Genomic DNA, 19,360 nt, shown 5'->3' on the forward strand with positions numbered 1-19,360 from the left:
GAAGATTTGGAACAGCCGAAAAATCTTGACCCTCAACAAGAGTATGCGGAGAATATGGAATATTTCCAAGAGTCTAAAAAAAATTCGGCTGACATAGTAGAAGAATATCGAAAAATGTTTGCCGACATACAAAAGACTCCAACATCAGATGAAAATATCCAGCATAGAATGGAAGAACTGAAAAAAAATGTACACAAATACAACAACCCTTTTTACTTACGAGCATTTAACGTTCAATCTTCGGATGAACTCGGTGAAGATAAAAGGTTAAATTTCAAGAAAACATATAGAAATGAAACATTGTTTAAAGTTCATTCAGAACCTAACCAAGATGGAAACAAACCTACTTTTGTTTCTGCAGACGATGGAACTACAATGAGATGGGGTCATAAAGCTAACCCGGATAGGTGGTTCATAAACTTACAACCTCAATTCCAAGAAGTTGTAGACGCAATGGAAGTCAATGGTGAACCAGATATAGCTGGTATTTTCAGCGCGGCTTTAATGCCATTGAAAGATATGAAAGATGCAGATATTTTGGACCAGTATGAAATGAACATGGCTGATGGAAATATAACACCTGACGTTCTAGAACATTTATCTCAAAGAACTACACAGAACCATAGAGATGGTATATTTGGTGAAGAGTTTAGAAAGAAAGTTAGGGAGATAGAAGGAAGAGAACCTATTGTACATGACCTTGCAAACGAAAGTTTACAAAATGTCATAAAAACTTACTTTGCAGACAATGAACCGAGAAGGGATGAATATTTAAGAAAACTCAAATGGACAGTACCAAATGAAATGTTAGTATTGAAAAACATGTTCCTTGACAAAATAAAACCAACTACAGAAATAAACGACGCAAGACTGAAAGATTGGGTAGAAGCCTTCCCATTCACAAAAGATATAGTTGGTAACATGGAAAGAAAACCAGAATGGCTACAAAAACATATATTTGGAAACGAGCATATTCCATATGGACAGGCACTGTTTGAAGAGCTTGAACCGGAAACTCAGGAAAGAGTCATGCAAACAATACGCGAAGACTCAAATACAGACTATGACAAACTCTTTCTAGGATATAGGTTACCTGAGATGGGCGACCAGAGCCAAAAGGCAAAAAGGACATGGGAAATTTGCAACATACTAGATGAACATAATGCAAAGATGCAACAACTTCAAGCAGAGGCAATGAAGGAAAAAGAAGAGTTAAAAACTCAGTCAGGAAGAAAGTAAAGCTTGGTCGGAGTGGGTTCTATTATGACATATAAATCCAACTATTCTATATTTTTACTCATATGAAATGTACGCCGCTCAGAATATAACGCCAACAGTTTTGGATGCTATGAATGGAAATGTTTCCGAATGGTATAACGAATGCGACAATGCCATTAGAAGGTCAGAAATAGTTCCTGGAACTTACGAATATACAACTGCTGTTTCTTATGGAAACGTAGGTGAGTTTGGAGAAGGTTCTTCAACAACAGTAGATATTGCTTGCGACAGGTTTCATATTATTTCTATTGACAACTCATTCTTATACGTGGAACAAGACATTGAAATAAAACCTTCTGCCAAGTTGTCTGACAAGAAAGGTTGCAATGGAATTTTCTATGTCGGATACCAGTATGCTCCAGAAGTTTTCATGGGATATAAGATATATTCTAACTCTGACTTAGTTCAAACAGTAACATGGGCAAACTATGAATGGTTCGCTTTGAGAAACTCAGTACAACCACAAGCTAGAGAACAAACAGACCAGTATGCAACCATTGAGAAAATAAGAAGACTTGACCCTAACGTTCCAGGAGTTTATGTTAACCTTTCTGGACAAACTGCAGCAGCAGTAACCAAAGTAAAACTGAAACTTAGAGTTCCTTTGTCATCTTTCCTCATCTTCAGGTTTTTAAGATACTTGCCAAACTGGGCAGGAAAAATTTCTATCGAACTTACTCCAAGCAAAAATAACTTAGTCATTGCACCAACACAAGACCCATTCACTCTTACAGAAGTAGTGGGAACAAATAAAATGTCATTCGCCGACTTTTGCAAAAACAAAGTTGACTTAGACTTTGGTTTCTCAAACCTCAACACTGAAGTAAACTATTATTTCAATGCTGCTGGAGATGCTTGGGACCCAGTTAAGTTCACATGCGAAAAGTTTGAATGCAAGAGAATAGAAAGCAGACTTGCAGTCTATATGTTGGACCCAGATATTTCAAATGCTTTAGCTGCCAAATATATTGCAGTTCCACTTATGTTCCCTATACACCAAATATCTGTCAAAGACTTTGCAGGTGAAGTTGGAAACCAAAATCCAGGAACCGCAGGTGCAAGAACAGATATTGCCTTAACAACTGCAATGAAACATGCAGATACTATGTTTGTACTGTTCAGACGAACTATAAATGACTATTCTTGCTTCTACAACCCTGGTATTAAATACCATATAAACATAGATGGCAAATATTATCCAAGAGAAGAATATTCTACAGTTGAGGATATGAGGTCATACAACTTGACATTAGATGCTATGAACTTTAACAACAACTTCACAACAACCATTAACCCTGAAATGCAAAGTTCTATTATGCCATATGTGAAAGTATGGACTCATACAGGAGGTCAAAAAACTCAATATACAAATGGAGACCGTTCAAACTTTTGGCTTGGCATTCCATTTGCTGACTCAGAAGACTTTATGGGTGGTATTTCAACTGTTGGTACAGTTCAAATACAATATACTGGTGACAGAGACGGTCCAGATGAATTGAAAGCAAAGAAGTTTACAAAACCAATAGCACTTTTCACGGAAGATGCTCTTTTGAAGATTCGTTCGATGAAACCTGCTGGGGCTCCTCAGATTGGCATAACGACAGCTTCCATCGAGCAGATTTTGGCAGCAGGTCAGTAAGTTGTTCTTGAACTGACTTCTCTCCGTCAAATATTGACAGTACGCCAGTTTTGACATAAAATTGTATTATAAACTTACCTTTAGAAATATCGGTCAGTTTTGTTGTTATATTTTTGTCTGCTTCAAGAACTTTCACCATCTCGGTTATACCAACTTTCTTTGCTTTATGAAAATATTTTGGTTCAGCAAAGACTGCTATTCTATAACATTTTCCATTGTTTGTATAAAGAACTATTCTGTCAATGATTTGTATTGTTTGTGTGTGTAAACTTTGTTTTGCTTCAATTCGAAGAGATACTCAAATACGTCCATCTTTTTATTCTAAGTAAAATGTCATTTCCGAAAAATAGAAGCGTAAGTGTTTCAAAAGGTTTAATGGCGGTGGCAGATGTGAAGTTAAATTCACCAACTCAAACAAACAGTCAAAGTGTTGTTGTCAATGTCAAAGAAAGAGATGTTGAAGTGGGGAAACCATACGAAGACCAAGATGGTATAACAATAGTTCCTGTAAAAGAACAACCAACATACCCTGAAGTTAGCAGAGACTTAAGTTCTGTTGCAGATATTCGAAACGACTACCAACAACTTAAAGACAAACTTAAAACTCAGGAGAAGATTTGTCAGGCTTTGGGTATAATGTTAAACTTGGTTGAGCACAACCCTGTAAAAGTGAACTCATATGTCATCGCACCTCATGAAATTTTGAAAGAACTATTGAAACTTTTGACAGAGGCAGACGATATAAACATCAAAGAAATAGAACCCGACGTTAGTTGCTGTGGTGTTTCATATAATGTCATTGACAAGATATACGTTATGAAAGGAGGTGAAACTTGAACTTAAAATATAGTTTCCCAGACGTCATAAAAATATTTGACGACCACAACATTTCATTAAAATTTACTTGCTAAGTAAATGGCAGAAGACATAGTGGTTTATACTATTACGACTAAAAACCCTGAGTCATATAATTCTATAACAACAAACTTACAAAGTCCTCAAGGACGATATTGTAAACTGACCTTAAACACGATGACGACTAAAGCCTGTTTTGCTCTTTTGACACCAGAAGACTTTGTTGTTGTGAATGGTAAAAAAATACTTCTTTGAAGATACTTACTCAGATATACCACCAACAGGTTTTGTTGACTTATTTAATACTTTAAGGACGGATGTAACATGTGCTGCAACTAGAGCAGGTTTCATTATGTTTGGATGTCCGACTGAGTTTAGTATAAACGATATGAGCTATAATACAAAACTTATATCTGGTTTTTACTACCAACAGTTTCCTATAACAGGAAAAGGTGTCATACAAGGTTTGTCTGTTCCATTGACTTTAAGTACACCTATTTTATATATTGTTTCAAACTTAGGTTCAAAGTGTTATTCGAATGTCGACAGAAACTACTATGACCAAAAGATACTCATGCGTATAAACAACACTTTCTCTGCTGGTTTGCCTATTGTTCATTCGAATGCAGAGTTTTCAGCTTTAGTAAACTCAAACACTTTAGCAAACATAAACTTAACCTTAGTCGACGCAAACTTTGTTCCTGTAAAACTTTTATGTCCTATGTATTTGTCAATGACGGCAGAAAGTTTCGAATTGGAAGATGCAACTGGTGAAAGTATTGTACTACAAGAACAACTTCAACAACAAATAGCTCAAGAACAACAAATGCAACAAATGGAACAAATGCAACAACAAGCTCAAGAATAAAAAAATATTTTTTTTTATTTTATTTGAAATGTACGCTGAGTTTGTTGGAAAAGACCGTTGGGAAACTTGTTTGTTAGATGAGAAATATGAAATTCACTGTTGTGAGTCATTTGAAGTCAGAAAAAAAAAGACAAAAAGAGTTTTAAGCGAATGGGAGCGAAATGACGGATATGCTATGATGAGGATGAGTGGAAAAAACTATCTTAAACATGTTGTCATTGCAACTCATTTTATACCGAACCCTAACAATTTACCTTTTGTAGACCATATAAACCGTATAAGAAACGACAATAGACTTGAAAATTTACGTTGGGTTACTCGTTCTGAAAACAATAAGAACAAAAGCAAATTTCGAGATATTGTATTCGAATTTGTCGACGAACTAGAAGATGAAGCAATTGAAATTACAGACTATGGTAAGCATACGTTTGAGTTTTACTACTATAGCGAAGAACAGACTCTTTCTACTTTTATACCGGCGTAAACTATAGGAAATTACACGTATGTTTTACTAAGGAAGACTATGCTTTTGTAAACACTAGAGATACAGATGGAAAATGCGTTAAAATACTTCTTAACAAATTCAAGAAGCTATATATGGCATACCATTTTAAAACGTTTTAAAAAAAATATTTTTTTATCCGATAGAAAAGATGACGAAATATATTTCAGTCAACAAGTACATGACAGAAGTCAAAGAAAACTAGACCCATTCATATATTTGAATGTTTACTTCTACCATTTTGAAAAGTCTACATTTGACAAAGTTTGGAACATCGAACCAGTTAAGTTTGCTATTGTGACTAAAAATGGTGCGAAATTTGAAGACTTAGACATAGAAGGTTTGTTAGCAGTCAAAGAAAATTTTGACAGAAGGTTCTCAAACCTTAAAGAAGGCAAAGCATACAAACTTGTTATACCTTATGAACCAAAGAAAGCAGACGACTATGAATATTATGAGTCTAAGATAGTTGAAGTTCAAGGTAAATTGGGTAAAAAGATTTTAGAGTCTAAGCCAGTGTTTGCTCCTAAAGAGGAAGAGAACATTGACATTGACCCAGAAATGTTCTAAAAATAAAATTTTATTTTTACATGTCAAATTTCTTTTTCTCTGGAACTGGTTCAGGTTCTTTCTTCTCTTCTTCTACTTTCTTCTCTTCTTTTACTTCTTTTCTTCTTTTCTCTCTTCTTCTTCTCTGGTGGAGTTATGTCAAATTTCTCCGAACCATATTTATGTAAAAGTTCTTTGTCCTTTAATAGCTCATTCTATTCTGTTTTCTATTTCATCTTCAAGAACAGCGCATGTGCCTTCTTTGCATTCTAAGAACTTTTGTTGGACTTCATCTTTCCAATCGGCGTCATCTCTGTCAACAAGTCTGTCATTGACAAATTTTAAGACTGCTCTTTGTAATGTTTTATGGTTCTTGTCATATTCCCAGAAACAGAACTTTAGAACAAATTCACCTTTCTTGTTTACACTATGTAAGATTTTATGGTCGACAGATGTTTTAGAGTCGAAAAGTTTGTCTCGAATATAGATAGCGAAATCGCTAGACATTTTCTAAAAGATAAAAATTTTAATTTTTCTAAAAATATGTTAGAAAAAAAGTTTGCTGACATTGACAAGAAATTTGAGAATGTTTTAAATAAGAACAAGAGGAAGTTGGAAAATGCTCAGATAAAACCCATACATGACAAGTTCCTATTTGCTCAGAATGGTATAACAGGTCTAATTGCACCGCCTGGGTCGGGTAAGACTTTCACTTATCTTAAAATGGCTGCACAACAACAAGAACTAGATGAGAAGAACCCATTCTATGAGTTAGTAGTCATTTGTAGTACTTCTGGTCAATTCGATCAAACCGTCAATTCGTTCAAAGATATTATAAAGAAGTCTAAGTTAGTATGTATAAAAGACTCTGAGTTGTTAGATTGGATAAAGAAGTACCAAAGAAGAGTTTTGAAGTACAATGCTATAAATGAGTATATAAATTCGAAGTTTAAAGACCCAAATGAGGAAATGCAGAGAATATTAGAGAAGAAACACTTCAGAAACAAACAGAAAGAGATAGAATACATTTCGAAGAAATTGCAATCGTACGATTGGAAGACTTACCCTCATAGATGTCTTCTTATCTTAGATGACTTTGCTTCTCATCCTTTGTTAAAGAACAGAGAACAAGACATGTGTCGAATTCTTAAGAAGCTCAGACACTTTAACATTTCAGTTGTCATTTGTGTACAGACAGCCAAGAGTTTAAGTAAGGATGTAAAGAGAATACTTACTGACATTGTACTTTTCCCTGGATTGTCCGAAGACGATTTCATGGAACTTATGAAAGAGTCCATGGCAGGTAAGTTTGACAGACATGAACTATGGGAGAAGTACAAAGTCATACAAGACCCTCATACTTCTTTCAGAATTCACATCTACGCGAACAAAGTTCAAATTGTAAAAAGTCAAGCGTAAAAATGTAAGAGTTTGAGTCTTAGTCTGTTGTGGTGCTGGGGCTGTCGGTTCTTCTGGCTTTGGAATGGACTCGGTTGGTGGTACGTCGGACATTCGTTTGTGTCTTAACCGTCTTTGTTCTGAAACAATATAATATTGTACTGAATAAGTACAATATTGTCTTGAAAAAGTACAACATTGTCTTGAAAAAGTACAACATTGTCTTGAAAAAGTACAACATTGTCTTGAAAAAGTACAACATTGTTCTGAAAAAGTACAACATTGTCTTGAAAAAGTTCAAGACTTGTTCTGAAAAAGTACAGCTGTACTCAAATTTGAGAGACATTGTACTGAATTTATACAACATTGTTCTGAAAAAGTACAATATTGTACTGAATTTATACAACATTGTTCTGAAAAAGTACAATATTGTACTGAATTTATACAACATTGTCTTGAAAAAGTACAACATTGTCTTGAAAAAGTACAACATTGTCTTGAAAAAGTACAACATTGTCTTGAAAAAGTACAATATTGTACTGACTCAGTATGGAGCTTGACCCCTTAGACGAAGCAATTTATCTAATTGAGGTAAATGAAACCGTGAAGGAATATCTCAGCAAGTGCAAACCAAGCAAGCTTGAAAATTAAATGTTTAGTCTTAGTAAGTCTGTTGTGGTGCTGGGGCTGTCGGTTCTTCTGGCTTTGGAAGACATTCAGGAAGAGGAACGTCGGACATTCGTTTGTGTCCTGTCGGAAGGAAGAACTTTTCCAGTTGTCGGGAAAAATTTTTCCAGTTGTCGGGAAATTTTTTTCCAGTTGTCGGGAAAAATTTTTCCAGTTGTCGGGAAAAAAGTTCTCAATTTTCGAAAATTTGAATGGTTTACGGACGAACAACAGGAAAATTTTTTCCAGTTGTCGGGAAAATTTTTTCCAGTTGTCGGGAAAATTTTTTCCAGTTGTCGGGAAAATTTTTTCCAGTTGTCGGGAAAATTTTTTCCAGTTGTCGGGAAATTTTTTCCTGTCGGAAGGAAGGACTCGGAATGCCAGAAGGATTTGACAAGGCAATTTACCTTATAGAGCTACCTGAGCCATCTGAAGTCAAGCTTGAAAAATAAAGAGTTCATCTACTCTACTTGTTTGAAGTTGTCAAAATACTCTGTTATTTTTTCCTTTAACAATGGCAAATCTTCTTTGAAGGTAAGTATTGTACAACCTTTAATATCATAGTGTGTTTGAGGTAACGTATCTTGAACTATTGTTTACATCTTCATTCGGTGTCATTGAAATCGGTAAGTTTTCGCGATAGAACCAATTTCTGTCAGATTTGTAAATCTTAGCAAGGTCGTAAAAGCTTTTGTTGTTTCTTCTGACTAAATGCAACATAACCATATCTCTGTCTTCTTCATTTTCCATCTCTTCAGTGTAAATCATATACTTATAGTTCTTTTCCTTTCCTTTTGGTACCGAACGTGGTATTCTTTTCTGAAGGCTTTTGTCTTTTGCTTCAAGCTTGTTCTCTAGCTCTTCACGTTCTTGTCTATGAATTTCATCTAATGTGAAAATATAACAAGCGTAACGAGGCGAAGCCCACATTGCAACAGCATTTACAAGAAGTCTATGAACATAATATCCTTTCAAACTATTTGGCAAATTTTTACGATTTTCGTACGGAATCTCGTTCCGCGGTTTTCTACCACTCGCAAACATATGAGGAAATTCTTCTAAAAGTTCTTTTGTCTGTTGGTTTTCAAACCAATGACGTGCTTGCTTTGTAGAACGAAGAGTATTCAAAATACTTTGCATTTGGTACATGTCATCTTTGACTGAACGAATGAGACGTAACTGTTTGTTATACTGTATGTACTCGTATTCTTCATTTATGGCTTCATGGACTATAACTGTTGTTGTGTTCTCTGTTGTTGACATATCTGTCTTTACATAAAAATAAAAAAATAAAAAAAATAAAATTAACTTTATTTTTTCTATCTTGTATAAAAGACCAAAAATAAACGCTTTACATGTATTTTTCAGCAACTTCGTCAAGAAGTCTGTAAATATACCAAGCATAGCGAGGTGAAGCCCACATTGCTATTGAACTAACTAGGAACTTATGAACATATATACCTTTTAGATACGATGGTAAGTTTTGTCTGTCTTGGTACATCTTTTTAAGTTCTACATGTTCGAACTCACTCAAAAGTTCATGAGTGCTATTTAATTCAAACCAGTCTTGTGGTTTCTTAGTATCTGGTGTAGCACATGCTGTCAAAATACTTTGCATTTGGTACATGTCATCTTTGACCGAACGAATGAGACGGAGTTGTTTGTTAAACTGAACCCACTCATATTCTTCATTTATAGCTTCATGGACTATAACTGTTGTTGTGTTCTCTGTTGTTGTCATATCTGTCCTTACATACAAAATAAAAAAATAAATAAAAATAAAATTAGCGTTATTTTTTCTATCTTAAGGAAATTCATGAAATTTGGTCATTTTTCAGCAAAAATATATTTTAGGGTAGAAGGTTAGATATAACCTGTTTTCTAACCTCTTTTCTACCCTCGTGAATTTTCATGAATTTTCATGATTTCATCGTAAATGTTTTGTCAAGACTTCTTCATATATGTTTTGTCAAGACTTCTTCATATATGTTTTGTCGAAACTTCTTCATATATGTTTTGTCGAAACTTCTTCTTCGTAATGAGCGTAAATGACCAAAAAATATATTTTAGGGTAGATGGTTAGATATAACCTGTTTTCTAACCTCTTTTCTACCCCAGTTATTTTATAAGCGTTTTACATGGTAAACGTTATTTTTACATGTATTTTTCAGCAACTTCGTCAAATAATTTTATAGCTTTATCTATCTCATCTACTTCAAACGTTTCTTTACCTTTTATGGGAGCACCATACATTTTCTCAAACTTTTCAAGTAGTTCTGTTTCTGCAGCTCTCATATCGTTAACCAACACAACCTTGACTCTATTGACTGTACTGTCATATCTTTGAGTTATATTAAATGTTCTTCCTATCTTATATCTCTTTGTATTGAAGTCCTTCGGTTTCTGAACGATGTAAAGTAAGCCTTCACTGCAACGTTCTGAGTCGAACGAACCATATGTTATGAAATTATATCCAACAACTGGGTCTAACCATAACAAAACTATTGGTATAAGACTTTTGTCGATGAGATATGCTGTAGTTCCATAGAATCTTACCGATATCATAAGCTCAGGATTTCTTGTCAAAATTTTCTGACTAGAAGCAATTCTAACCCAGTCCTTTGCTTTCTTTCCAGATGGAGATAAAATGTCTGACAAAGAATATTTGTTGTATTTCTTTGAGTATCTTACGTTTAAATCACCTATTCTAACCACTTTGGTGTCATTGTCTATCTTTCCAACTGTTTCAAACTCATTGTTTGTCATTTCTTTCTTTAAATCTGCATAGTCGTTTCTCATTCTTTCTATCTCTTTGACGGAGTAGTTATATTTCCTCATTGCTGCTTTACATTTTGAACATTGTGGGTTCATTTTAGCATTGTATTGAAATCTTACCTGCTAGTATGACTAAGGCGTCAATGGTTTTCTTTCTCGAAAAGCGGGTTTTATTTGTTCGTTCCATACCTTACCCCTACTATCTTTATCTCTTATTTCCCAAACACATTTTGCAACTAACGAAACAAAGTTGTCGTAGGTCTTAAATTCTTCGGATTTGTAAAGGTCAATGTCCATGACTTTGTGGTTGCAATGAAATCCAAGGAATTCATAGTTTACCTTTCGTATGAACTTCTTTATTTCTACTGAGTCAGTCAGTCTGACTTCTATTTCGTCAAATTCGGGAATGGTTAGTTTTTGTTGTTGTATTTCAGGAAGTTTAGGTAGATGGTCAATAATATCCTGCATTTCATAAAGATACTGTTCATTTGTTTCATCTTTCGCACTACAGTCTAAATTACTTGTTAAAAGTTCTTGCTTTATCTTCTGGATTTTTGTTTCGAAAGTATATGAAGAAGGAATGAAGCTTTTCATCTCTACTAACATTGAAGTTGGGTTCATGACTAAAGAGTTTGGTGCTGTAGTTGTTTGAATTGTTGTTGTGCCGATTGTTGACATTTTTATTTTTTTATACAAAATAAAAAAAATAAATAAAATAAAGTTAGTTTTATTTTTTATTTCGGGAAAATTCATGAAAATTCAAGAGGGTAGAAAAGAGGGTAGAAAAGAGGGTAGAGCTACCCTTCTACCCTAAAATATATTTTTGGGTCCTTTACACTCATTACGATGAAGAAGTCTTGACAAAACATTTACGTTCATGTTTGACAAAACATTTATGAAGAAGTCTTGACAAAACATTTACGATGAAATTCATGAAAATTCAAGAGGGTAGAAAAGAGGTTAGAAAAAGGTTATATCTAACCTTCTACCCTAAAATATATTTTTGAAATTTCAAAAAAATAAATGGTTCATTTACTCACAATATTTTTGTACAAAACAACCCCAAGCTTTTAACTCTCTTCTGCAGCTTCTAATGCTATCTTAGCGAGTTCATATTCTCTAAATTCTCTCTTTAAATCTTCTTGTTCCCATTGGTCTAGTTCGTATGGAGAGTCTCTATAACCAGAACATATCTCACGTTCATGTTCTATTTGTTTTTCATGCATTTTTCTAACTTCTTCTTCGAACAAAGGTTTAGCATTTTCTACTGTATCTTCGAGTTCTTCTTCTTCATCTAACTTCTCATGAACTTTCTTGTCTATGGAGTCCAGAATTTTTCCAACTGCTATGCAATATTTTGGTGAAGCCCACATTGCTATATAGTTTACAAGTCTTGGGTCTACATACATTCCTCTAACCTGTTTGATTTCATCAGGAATTCCTGCATGAACCTTGTATAAAAAGCAACCGTCGGAATTCCGGCGGTTGGTATATTCTTCACAAAATGCCTCAAAATACTCTTCCCAGGACTTATTTTCCAACAACCTTCTAAAGTCTTTCCTAAACTGCTGACACATATTTGTTACATTTATATAACCATCCTTGTCTCTACGTAAGACTTCAATACCGTTGTAAGTGCCTTTTGTGAATGTTTCGCCATTAGATTTGTTCGTGAACGTTTTTGCTTCTACTGTCATTTCAGTTCTTACAATAAAAATAAAAAATATTTTTGGCTTAACCGTCGGACATTCGTTTGTGGCTTAACCGTCGGACATTGTCTTGAAAAAGTACAAATATTGTTCTGAAGCAGTGCAAATATTGTCTTGAAACAGTACAAATATTGTCTTGAAACAGTGCAAATATTGTTCTGAAACAGTACAAATATTGTTCTGAAGCAGTGCAAGTCTTGTTCTGAAAAAGTACAAGTATTGTTCTGAAACAGTACAAGTATTGTTCTGAAAAAGTACAAGTCTTGTTCTGAAACAGAAAATTTTTCTCACAAATTGAGAGCTTTTACGGGAAATTTGTTCTGAAAAAGTACAAGTCTTGTTCTGAAAAAGTACAAGTATTGTTCTGAAAAAGTACAAGTATTGTTCTGAAAAAGTACAAGTCTTGTTCTGAAAAAGTACAAGTCTTGTTCTGAAAAAGTACAAGTATTGTTCTGAAACAGTACAAGTATTGTTCTGAAAAAGTACAATGGACAACATCGAGCCATTAGATGAGGCAATTTACCTTATAGAGATAAATGAAGTTGTTAAGCAGTATTTGGGCAAGGACAAAGCCAACAAGTCCCTCGGCTTCTGGTTGTCTGGAAGAGGTGCGCTGAAAATCGAAATTGAAACCGGAATTCCAATTCAAATACCAGAAAACACTCCTTTCGACGACATAAAGGACGCCAAAAGAGAAGCTCTTGTTAAGTTCTTTGCCAAGCGTCCTTGGATAAAAATACCAAACAGAGAGAGTCCAATTCCACGAATTATACAAATTCTCAGAGCACTGTTCCACTTCTCTGGTCAACCATTCTACATAACTACAGAAGGCGGCATTCAGCCAGTTCAGTAAACATCTCATTTTAACTCACTTTTTTTCTATCTTAAGGAAATTCATGAAAATTCACCTGTTGAACTTTGTATAAAAAGCAACCCGCCGAATTCCGCGGGTTGGTATATTCTTCACAAAATGCTTGTTTTGAGGTCGAGCCACTTTTGGCTCCACCGTATTCTTTCAACCAAAAACTCATTTTTGTCGAATTCAGCACAAAATTCATGAAAATTCATGAGGGTGAAAAAACAGGTGAAAAAAGAGGTGAAATCTCACCTCTTCACCTAAAATATATTTTTACTGAATTTAGCAACAAAATGAACGAGGTCAGGATGTATGTTGCTGAATTCATTCATAACACCCTTTGTAAGCTCATAAAATGTTTGTTTTGTATCTGCTACTTTTGTTCTTTGTTTTTCAACCCGAAGCATTTAATATATGTAAAAATATACTGTTTTAAAATGGTATGCCATATAGCTTCTTGAATTTGTTAAGAAGTATTTGAACGTATTTTCCATCTGTATCTCTAGCGTTTACATGAGCATAGCCCGCCTTAGTAAAACATACTTGTAATTTTCTATAGTTTACACCGGTATAAAAGTAGAAAGAGTCTTGTTCTTCGCTATAGTAGTAAAACTCAAACGTATGCTTGCCATAGTCTGTAATTTCAATTGCTTCATCTTCTAGTTCGTCGACAAATTCGAATACTATATCTCCAAATTTGCCTTTGTTCTTATTGTTTTCAGAACGAGTACCCAACGTAAATTTTCAAGTCTATTGTCGTTTCTTATTACGGTTTATATGGTCTACAAAAGGTAAATTGTTAGGGTTCGGTATAAAATGAGTTGCAATGACAACATGTTTAAGATAGTGTTTTCCACCCATCTTCATATCAGGCATATCCGTCTTTTTGCTCCCATCCGCTTAAAACTCTTTTTTGTCTTTTTGTTTCTGACTTCAAATGACTCACAACAGTGAATTTCATATTTCTCATCTAACAAACAAGTTTTCCAACGGTCTGTTCCAACAAAACTCAGCGTACATTTCAAATAAAATATAAAAAATATATTTTTAAAAAAATATTTTTTTCTTTACTTTACGTAACCACACAAGCTACCAGAAGCCTTTGACGCCAACCCATACCAGCTAATGAAGGTTGACTAAACTTTGGTTTGGTTTATCTTCAGTTTTTGGCTTCCCTTCTTCTATCGGTTTTTCGTCACTTTTCGGTTCCTCTGACTTTACCTCACTTGCAGGTATGGTTGTGTCGTTAACATCTTCATAAAATATCATATGCCATTTGTTTTTGTTTTCCTTTCAACTTTTTGTGTTTGTTGTAAAGTTTAGAATATTTCGACTCTAAGTCAATGAGATTTCTATAATGAACTGATGGTCAGTGAAGTAAACTTTTCCATCTGTTGTCTCGAAAGCTCCTTCAGACTTCAATATTTTATTTGTGAGAGTCTGTTTCTTTTTGAGATACTAGCCGTTCCATTTCTATGAAAAGTGACTTTATAGTTAGGGTTTGTATTTCCAGACCTGGCACTTTCTATTATTGAATTTTTCTCTTCATCTGTAAGTTCTTTGACAGGTTTTGACAATGGTTCTGAACTTTTTGTTTGTGGTGTCAAATCTACCGTTTCAACTTCTTCGGTCATTTCATCTCAGTAAAAAATTTTAGTTTGGTTTGTTTTCAACTGGTTGTTGTTGTTTTTTAAGTCGGTCTAAAACTTCCTGAGGTATAGGAAGAACTTGAACAAACACGTTGTGTAACTGCTGGAAGTCGACAAATCCATCTTGAACCCATTTGTCTCAATGCTGTATTGTTCATTTCATCCTAGTTAAAAATTTTACATTCCCCACGTTTGAGGCGGTTGAGGTTGGTTATTGTTTACCCACTGTTGTGCATGGTTATATCCTCTGTTAAAGAATCTTTCACTTGGTCCATATAGTGTCCTGCTTGGTTATAGTAGTCATTTGCTTTGTTATAGTAGTTTCCTGCTTCTCTTCCTACATTGTCCATCCATCCTTGAACTTTTCCTCTCTTGTTTCAGGATTTGGAATAAGATTTGTTGCATCTCGTGCTACCTCCCAACCTTTCTGTACAGTTTGTATAATAGGTGTGCTTTCTCTTTCAGTATACCTAATGTACTCAAAATCTTCCTTCCAATTCCAAATGCACCTCTGGCTATTGTTCCCACTGCGGGCAAAAATCTGGATGCAACTCCTGCTAATGCGCCAAATAAACCCATTTCTTATGGGTTAAAAATGACGAATCCAAACAAGGACCCCTATGTTTCTAAAGCGACAAAGAAAGCACTCATGGTAAAAAATCTTTAGTTCAACACCAAATGCTTGGTTTTATGGATATCTTGGAAAACATTCCCGAGGTATAGAGAAGACGGACCACCATACTGGCTAATATTTGTTGGTCAAAACACAAGATACTGTGAAGCCATACCATTACAATCCAAAAATATTTTAGATGTGAAAACTGCTTTGACAATATTCGTTGACAAATACCATCCAACAAAACTGACATCTGACTGTGAAAGTTCTTTCAAATCAGACGATATTAAAAACTATCTGCGTTCAAAAAATGTAAACCAATATTTCATTGTCGACCAAAACCATTCTGCTCTTGGTGTCATTGACAGTTGTATAAAAATCTTAAGAGACTTAAACCAACCACAAGGTGGTGAAGTAGATGAAATGTCATATGACGACAAATATAGACATTTCTCCATGGCAAAGATGAGACAAGTTTTAAATATTTACAATAACCGTAAACAAAAAGGTTTGGGAAACCACTCCCCTGAAGAAATGAAAAAAACCCTGACTTAGAGAAAGACTATATATTTAATAGTTTAGTCAAAAGAGACAAACAAGAAAGAATACCAGGCTTCAAACTTAAGAAAGGTGACAAAGTAAAAAATAGAAATACCTAAACGCGACCCATATGAAAATACTATTGACTATGACAACAATGGGAACTCGACAGGTACTCACATTCGTGTTCGTAAAAATAGAAGAAAGTATACAAGAGAATATTATGAAGTTTTAGGCAAACATGGCAAAAATGTACACACTGCAAGCAGAAGATAAAACGACTATTGTCAGACCTCGTTTCAAACTTGTCAAAGTTCAAGTGGTATACTTTCAAAGACAGTTCCTAACAAATATAAGACAACTCCTGACGAATATGCTAAAGAAGTTGAAAATGACGACTAAGCATTTCTATACCAGCGTAAACTGTCATGTAAGGTGGCATGTAGTCTTTACTTTGTCCCGTTGTTTGCGTATATCCTGAAACGCGATGTGTATGGCTTCCTCCTACCTCAGTGTTACTCCAGTAACAATTTATAGCAAACTTAACGTCCTCTTTAACATCAATATCCTTTACCTTTTGTCATTCCTGACCAATCCCAAAATCTATGACTATGCAAACCTGCTTCAGATGTAGTTAAACTTACGTAGTGACTGTGCGCAGGTAATTTGCACCTGAAATCGTTTTAACTTCCACCTGTTTCCTTTGAAGAGTTTGCACAATACAAAAACCTGTCGACTATTTGAGTCCAAGTTCCAAAACCAAGTACTACTTCTGGTCTGGTAGAGTTCATTGACGTGTAAATAGAACCTATAGGATATACTGTTTGAAGTATTTCTGTCTTTAACGTTTGAAGCTCTGTTTTGTCAGCTTTTTATCATATATAATCTTGAGCAGTGAATTTAACTTTGTTTTCATCCTCCATGACATAGACATTTCTACATCTAATGTATCTCATCGTTGTTATGTTGTCTTCATCCGATGTTAAACCTTGTGGAATTGGAAAGTTAGGAGGTTTCCAATTTAAATACATCCCCACCAGTTTCTTCAACCGTTTCCTTCAATATTTTCTATACCAACAGTTGCGAAGAAATCGTGTGTATGTCCAACGTCACTTTTCCTGTTTAAGGTTTCTTGTAAGTTTGTAATATTTGCAATGGTATGTGTATGAGTCTTTTTAGAATATTCTTTGTCAGCTCTTGTCACTTCACTTGACATTTTATTGTCAACATATGTTTTATCCGCTTTGTCATCTAACATTGCTGGTAGTTCATCTACGTCATAGATGTTATGTGTATGGTGTTTTTGTGGGTATGTTCTATCTGTCCATGCGAGAATATAGTCTCTTGTTGCATCTACATACTCTTTGTCAGCTTTGTTGTCAATATCTGCTTTCAAAAGAAGTTCATCTATAGGTTTCTCGTTTAAAGTTCTTTTTGTTGATTTATACAAACAGTATGGTTCTTACTGTCTTGAAACAGAAACTCATCTGTCATTGGGTTTATCGTCAGTTTTAAGTTTCCTTCTTTCAATGACTCAGATATCTTAGAATAGTTTGAAAAGTTTGTTGTGTTCTTATTTAGAGCTTGCAAAATGAGTTGTCGGTTGTGTTGTATTTCTCTCATAGACGCTGTTTCTTTCGACATTTTTATTCTAGATAAAATATGCTTCCAATAGAAAAAGAAAATTCAAGAGTTGCTACAACTAAACCATTAGATGAACTTTTTACTAATGTCGGTCAAAAGTTTGAGACAGAGACGTAAAGCATGAAGGCTATCGTTTTGACTACCCATTAAGATGGCTAAGAGACCCATCTGTCACAAAAGCTATTGGCTTTCGTAGAATGAAGTTTGTGTCTGTAAGAAGATAAAAGTTTTCCATTTATTGTAAGGTTTCATATAGATTATATATCTGAAGGGAAACGAAAAATGTGGGAAGAAATTGAGCTAATACAAGTTGACCTTTCATCTTCTCTACAGACTGCGTTAAAAAAATATAGAAGATAAAATAAATTCATGTTATGCAAAATATGCTGATGAATATGCAAATACCGAGAGCACACTTTATGTGAGAATTGTATATGACAAACAAAATTCACAAGTGTCATTTCAAATCTACGAAGACAATCCAAAGAAAGACGAACAAATATATACAGAATTCACTGCAATGTCATGGTATTATTTGCAAAGAATGTTAAATCAGAAAGTCGAACTTCCTTTAGCAAATATTTACAGTCGATATGCAAGAGATGAACCATATTTATTTAAAGATGTTTTCGACCCAGCTGCTATTATAGTTCATGCTTCATTTTCTGGTGCACAAAACTCTTTTTTATGCTTGGCAAATGACTTTTTCGAAAAACCTACAAAGCTATATGAACCACCAAGTGGAAGTATTTCAGACTTTCAAGTATGGTTTACAACAGATGGAAGAAAGAGAATAGTTCCATTATACCATGCGTTTTACTTAGAACTTAGTTTCATATACAACTACTATCGAACGGTAAAAATATAATTTTTTAATACGGTTGAGGTGTTGGATTTGGTTGCCATAGACTGTGGTGCAGGTTCAGGCTGTTGTATAACAGGAGCTTGTTCTTCTGGTTCAGGGTCTTTAGGTATAATACCAACAAACTGACCTACTCTTTTACCAATATTTTTGACTCCGTTCCAAATTCCTCTTCCGACAGATTTTATTCCATTCCATATACCTCTTCCAACATTTCGAAAGAAGTTTCCTATTCTTCCAAAGAAACCCATTTTACTATATGTAAAAATCTAATGTCCGCCTAGTCTCTTACGTTTCCTGTTGAGTTCCATAGCATTCTTTAACTGGAGCTCATACATTCTGTTTCTCCTCTGGTAGAAAACATATTCTGGGTCAACTCCTGTGTTCGCGTCATCTGCATAGAGTTGTTTATATCCCACTTCGGGGTTTGTATAAAACTCTTTCCATCTCATATTTGCATACCATGGTGGTAAGCCTAACGCAGCGTCATTTGACATGGCAGTTTGCATTTGTACATCTGTTGGCACTTGACCATAGTTTGCCATTGCAGTTTGTATTCTAACTTCATTTGGAATATTCTCTGGGTTTGGTTGTCCAGGTTGCTGTGCATTTGCTAAGTTCTGTGCGTCCATTTAATATTAGATAAAATATCTCTTACGAGTACATATACTGAACATTTGCAGGCATTGGTTCATCTTCATATTCTCTGTACTTTTCTGCCACGTCAAATAAATAAATGACACAATGGAAAAAACCTAAAACAAGTAGTCCTATTTCAAACCACATTTACTTACTAGTAAAATTTCTTTGTTATGACACTTTCTCCAGTTTATAGGACCTCTCTCATATTCTATCTTATCGTATCTAAACTCATAGTCATGTATGTCCTCTAACCATCTCATGACACTTTCCAAACCACTTTTATCGGATGTAAAGTAAAAGCATGGATGGTTA

The 19,360-nt window shown here is 34.6% G+C and overlaps 2 protein-coding genes and 5 pseudogenes across 7 annotated transcripts, besides 1 other annotated feature; 3 read left to right on the forward strand and 4 right to left on the reverse strand.

The window, feature by feature from the left end:
• Positions 1-453: 453 nt before the first annotated feature.
• On the forward strand, positions 454-1,239 carry TVAGG3_0599560 (protein of unknown function, DUF4106 family; the record flags this gene model as incomplete). The annotated part of the gene is made up of 1 exon (XM_051239738.1): positions 454-1,239. The coding sequence occupies one exon, from the start codon at positions 454-456 to the stop codon at positions 1,237-1,239; it is 786 nt and encodes a 261-aa protein (XP_051097562.1).
• A 121-nt stretch (positions 1,240-1,360) lies between these two features.
• Positions 1,361-17,424: a mobile genetic element.
• Positions 2,507-2,917, forward strand: TVAGG3_0599580 (protein of unknown function, DUF4106 family; the record flags this gene model as incomplete). Its single annotated transcript, XM_051239739.1, has 1 exon — positions 2,507-2,917. The coding sequence occupies one exon, from the start codon at positions 2,507-2,509 to the stop codon at positions 2,915-2,917; it is 411 nt and encodes a 136-aa protein (XP_051097563.1).
• TVAGG3_0599590 lies at positions 4,669-5,254 on the forward strand (annotated as a pseudogene). Its single transcript has one exon. A coding segment is annotated over exon 1 (586 nt).
• TVAGG3_0599600 lies at positions 5,729-6,198 on the reverse strand (annotated as a pseudogene). Its single transcript has one exon. A coding segment is annotated over exon 1 (470 nt).
• Positions 8,217-9,018, reverse strand: TVAGG3_0599610 (annotated as a pseudogene). The gene has a single exon. A coding segment is annotated over exon 1 (802 nt).
• On the reverse strand, positions 11,563-12,227 carry TVAGG3_0599620 (annotated as a pseudogene). Its single transcript has one exon. A coding segment is annotated over exon 1 (665 nt).
• On the reverse strand, positions 13,528-14,115 carry TVAGG3_0599630 (annotated as a pseudogene). The gene has a single exon. A coding segment is annotated over exon 1 (588 nt).
• Positions 17,425-19,360: the final 1,936 nt, after the last annotated feature.

The sequence above is a fragment of the Trichomonas vaginalis genome, chromosome II (assembly GCF_026262505.1).
Source record: "Trichomonas vaginalis G3 chromosome II, whole genome shotgun sequence".
In the NCBI taxonomy this organism is placed as follows: Eukaryota; Parabasalia; order Trichomonadida; family Trichomonadidae; genus Trichomonas; species Trichomonas vaginalis.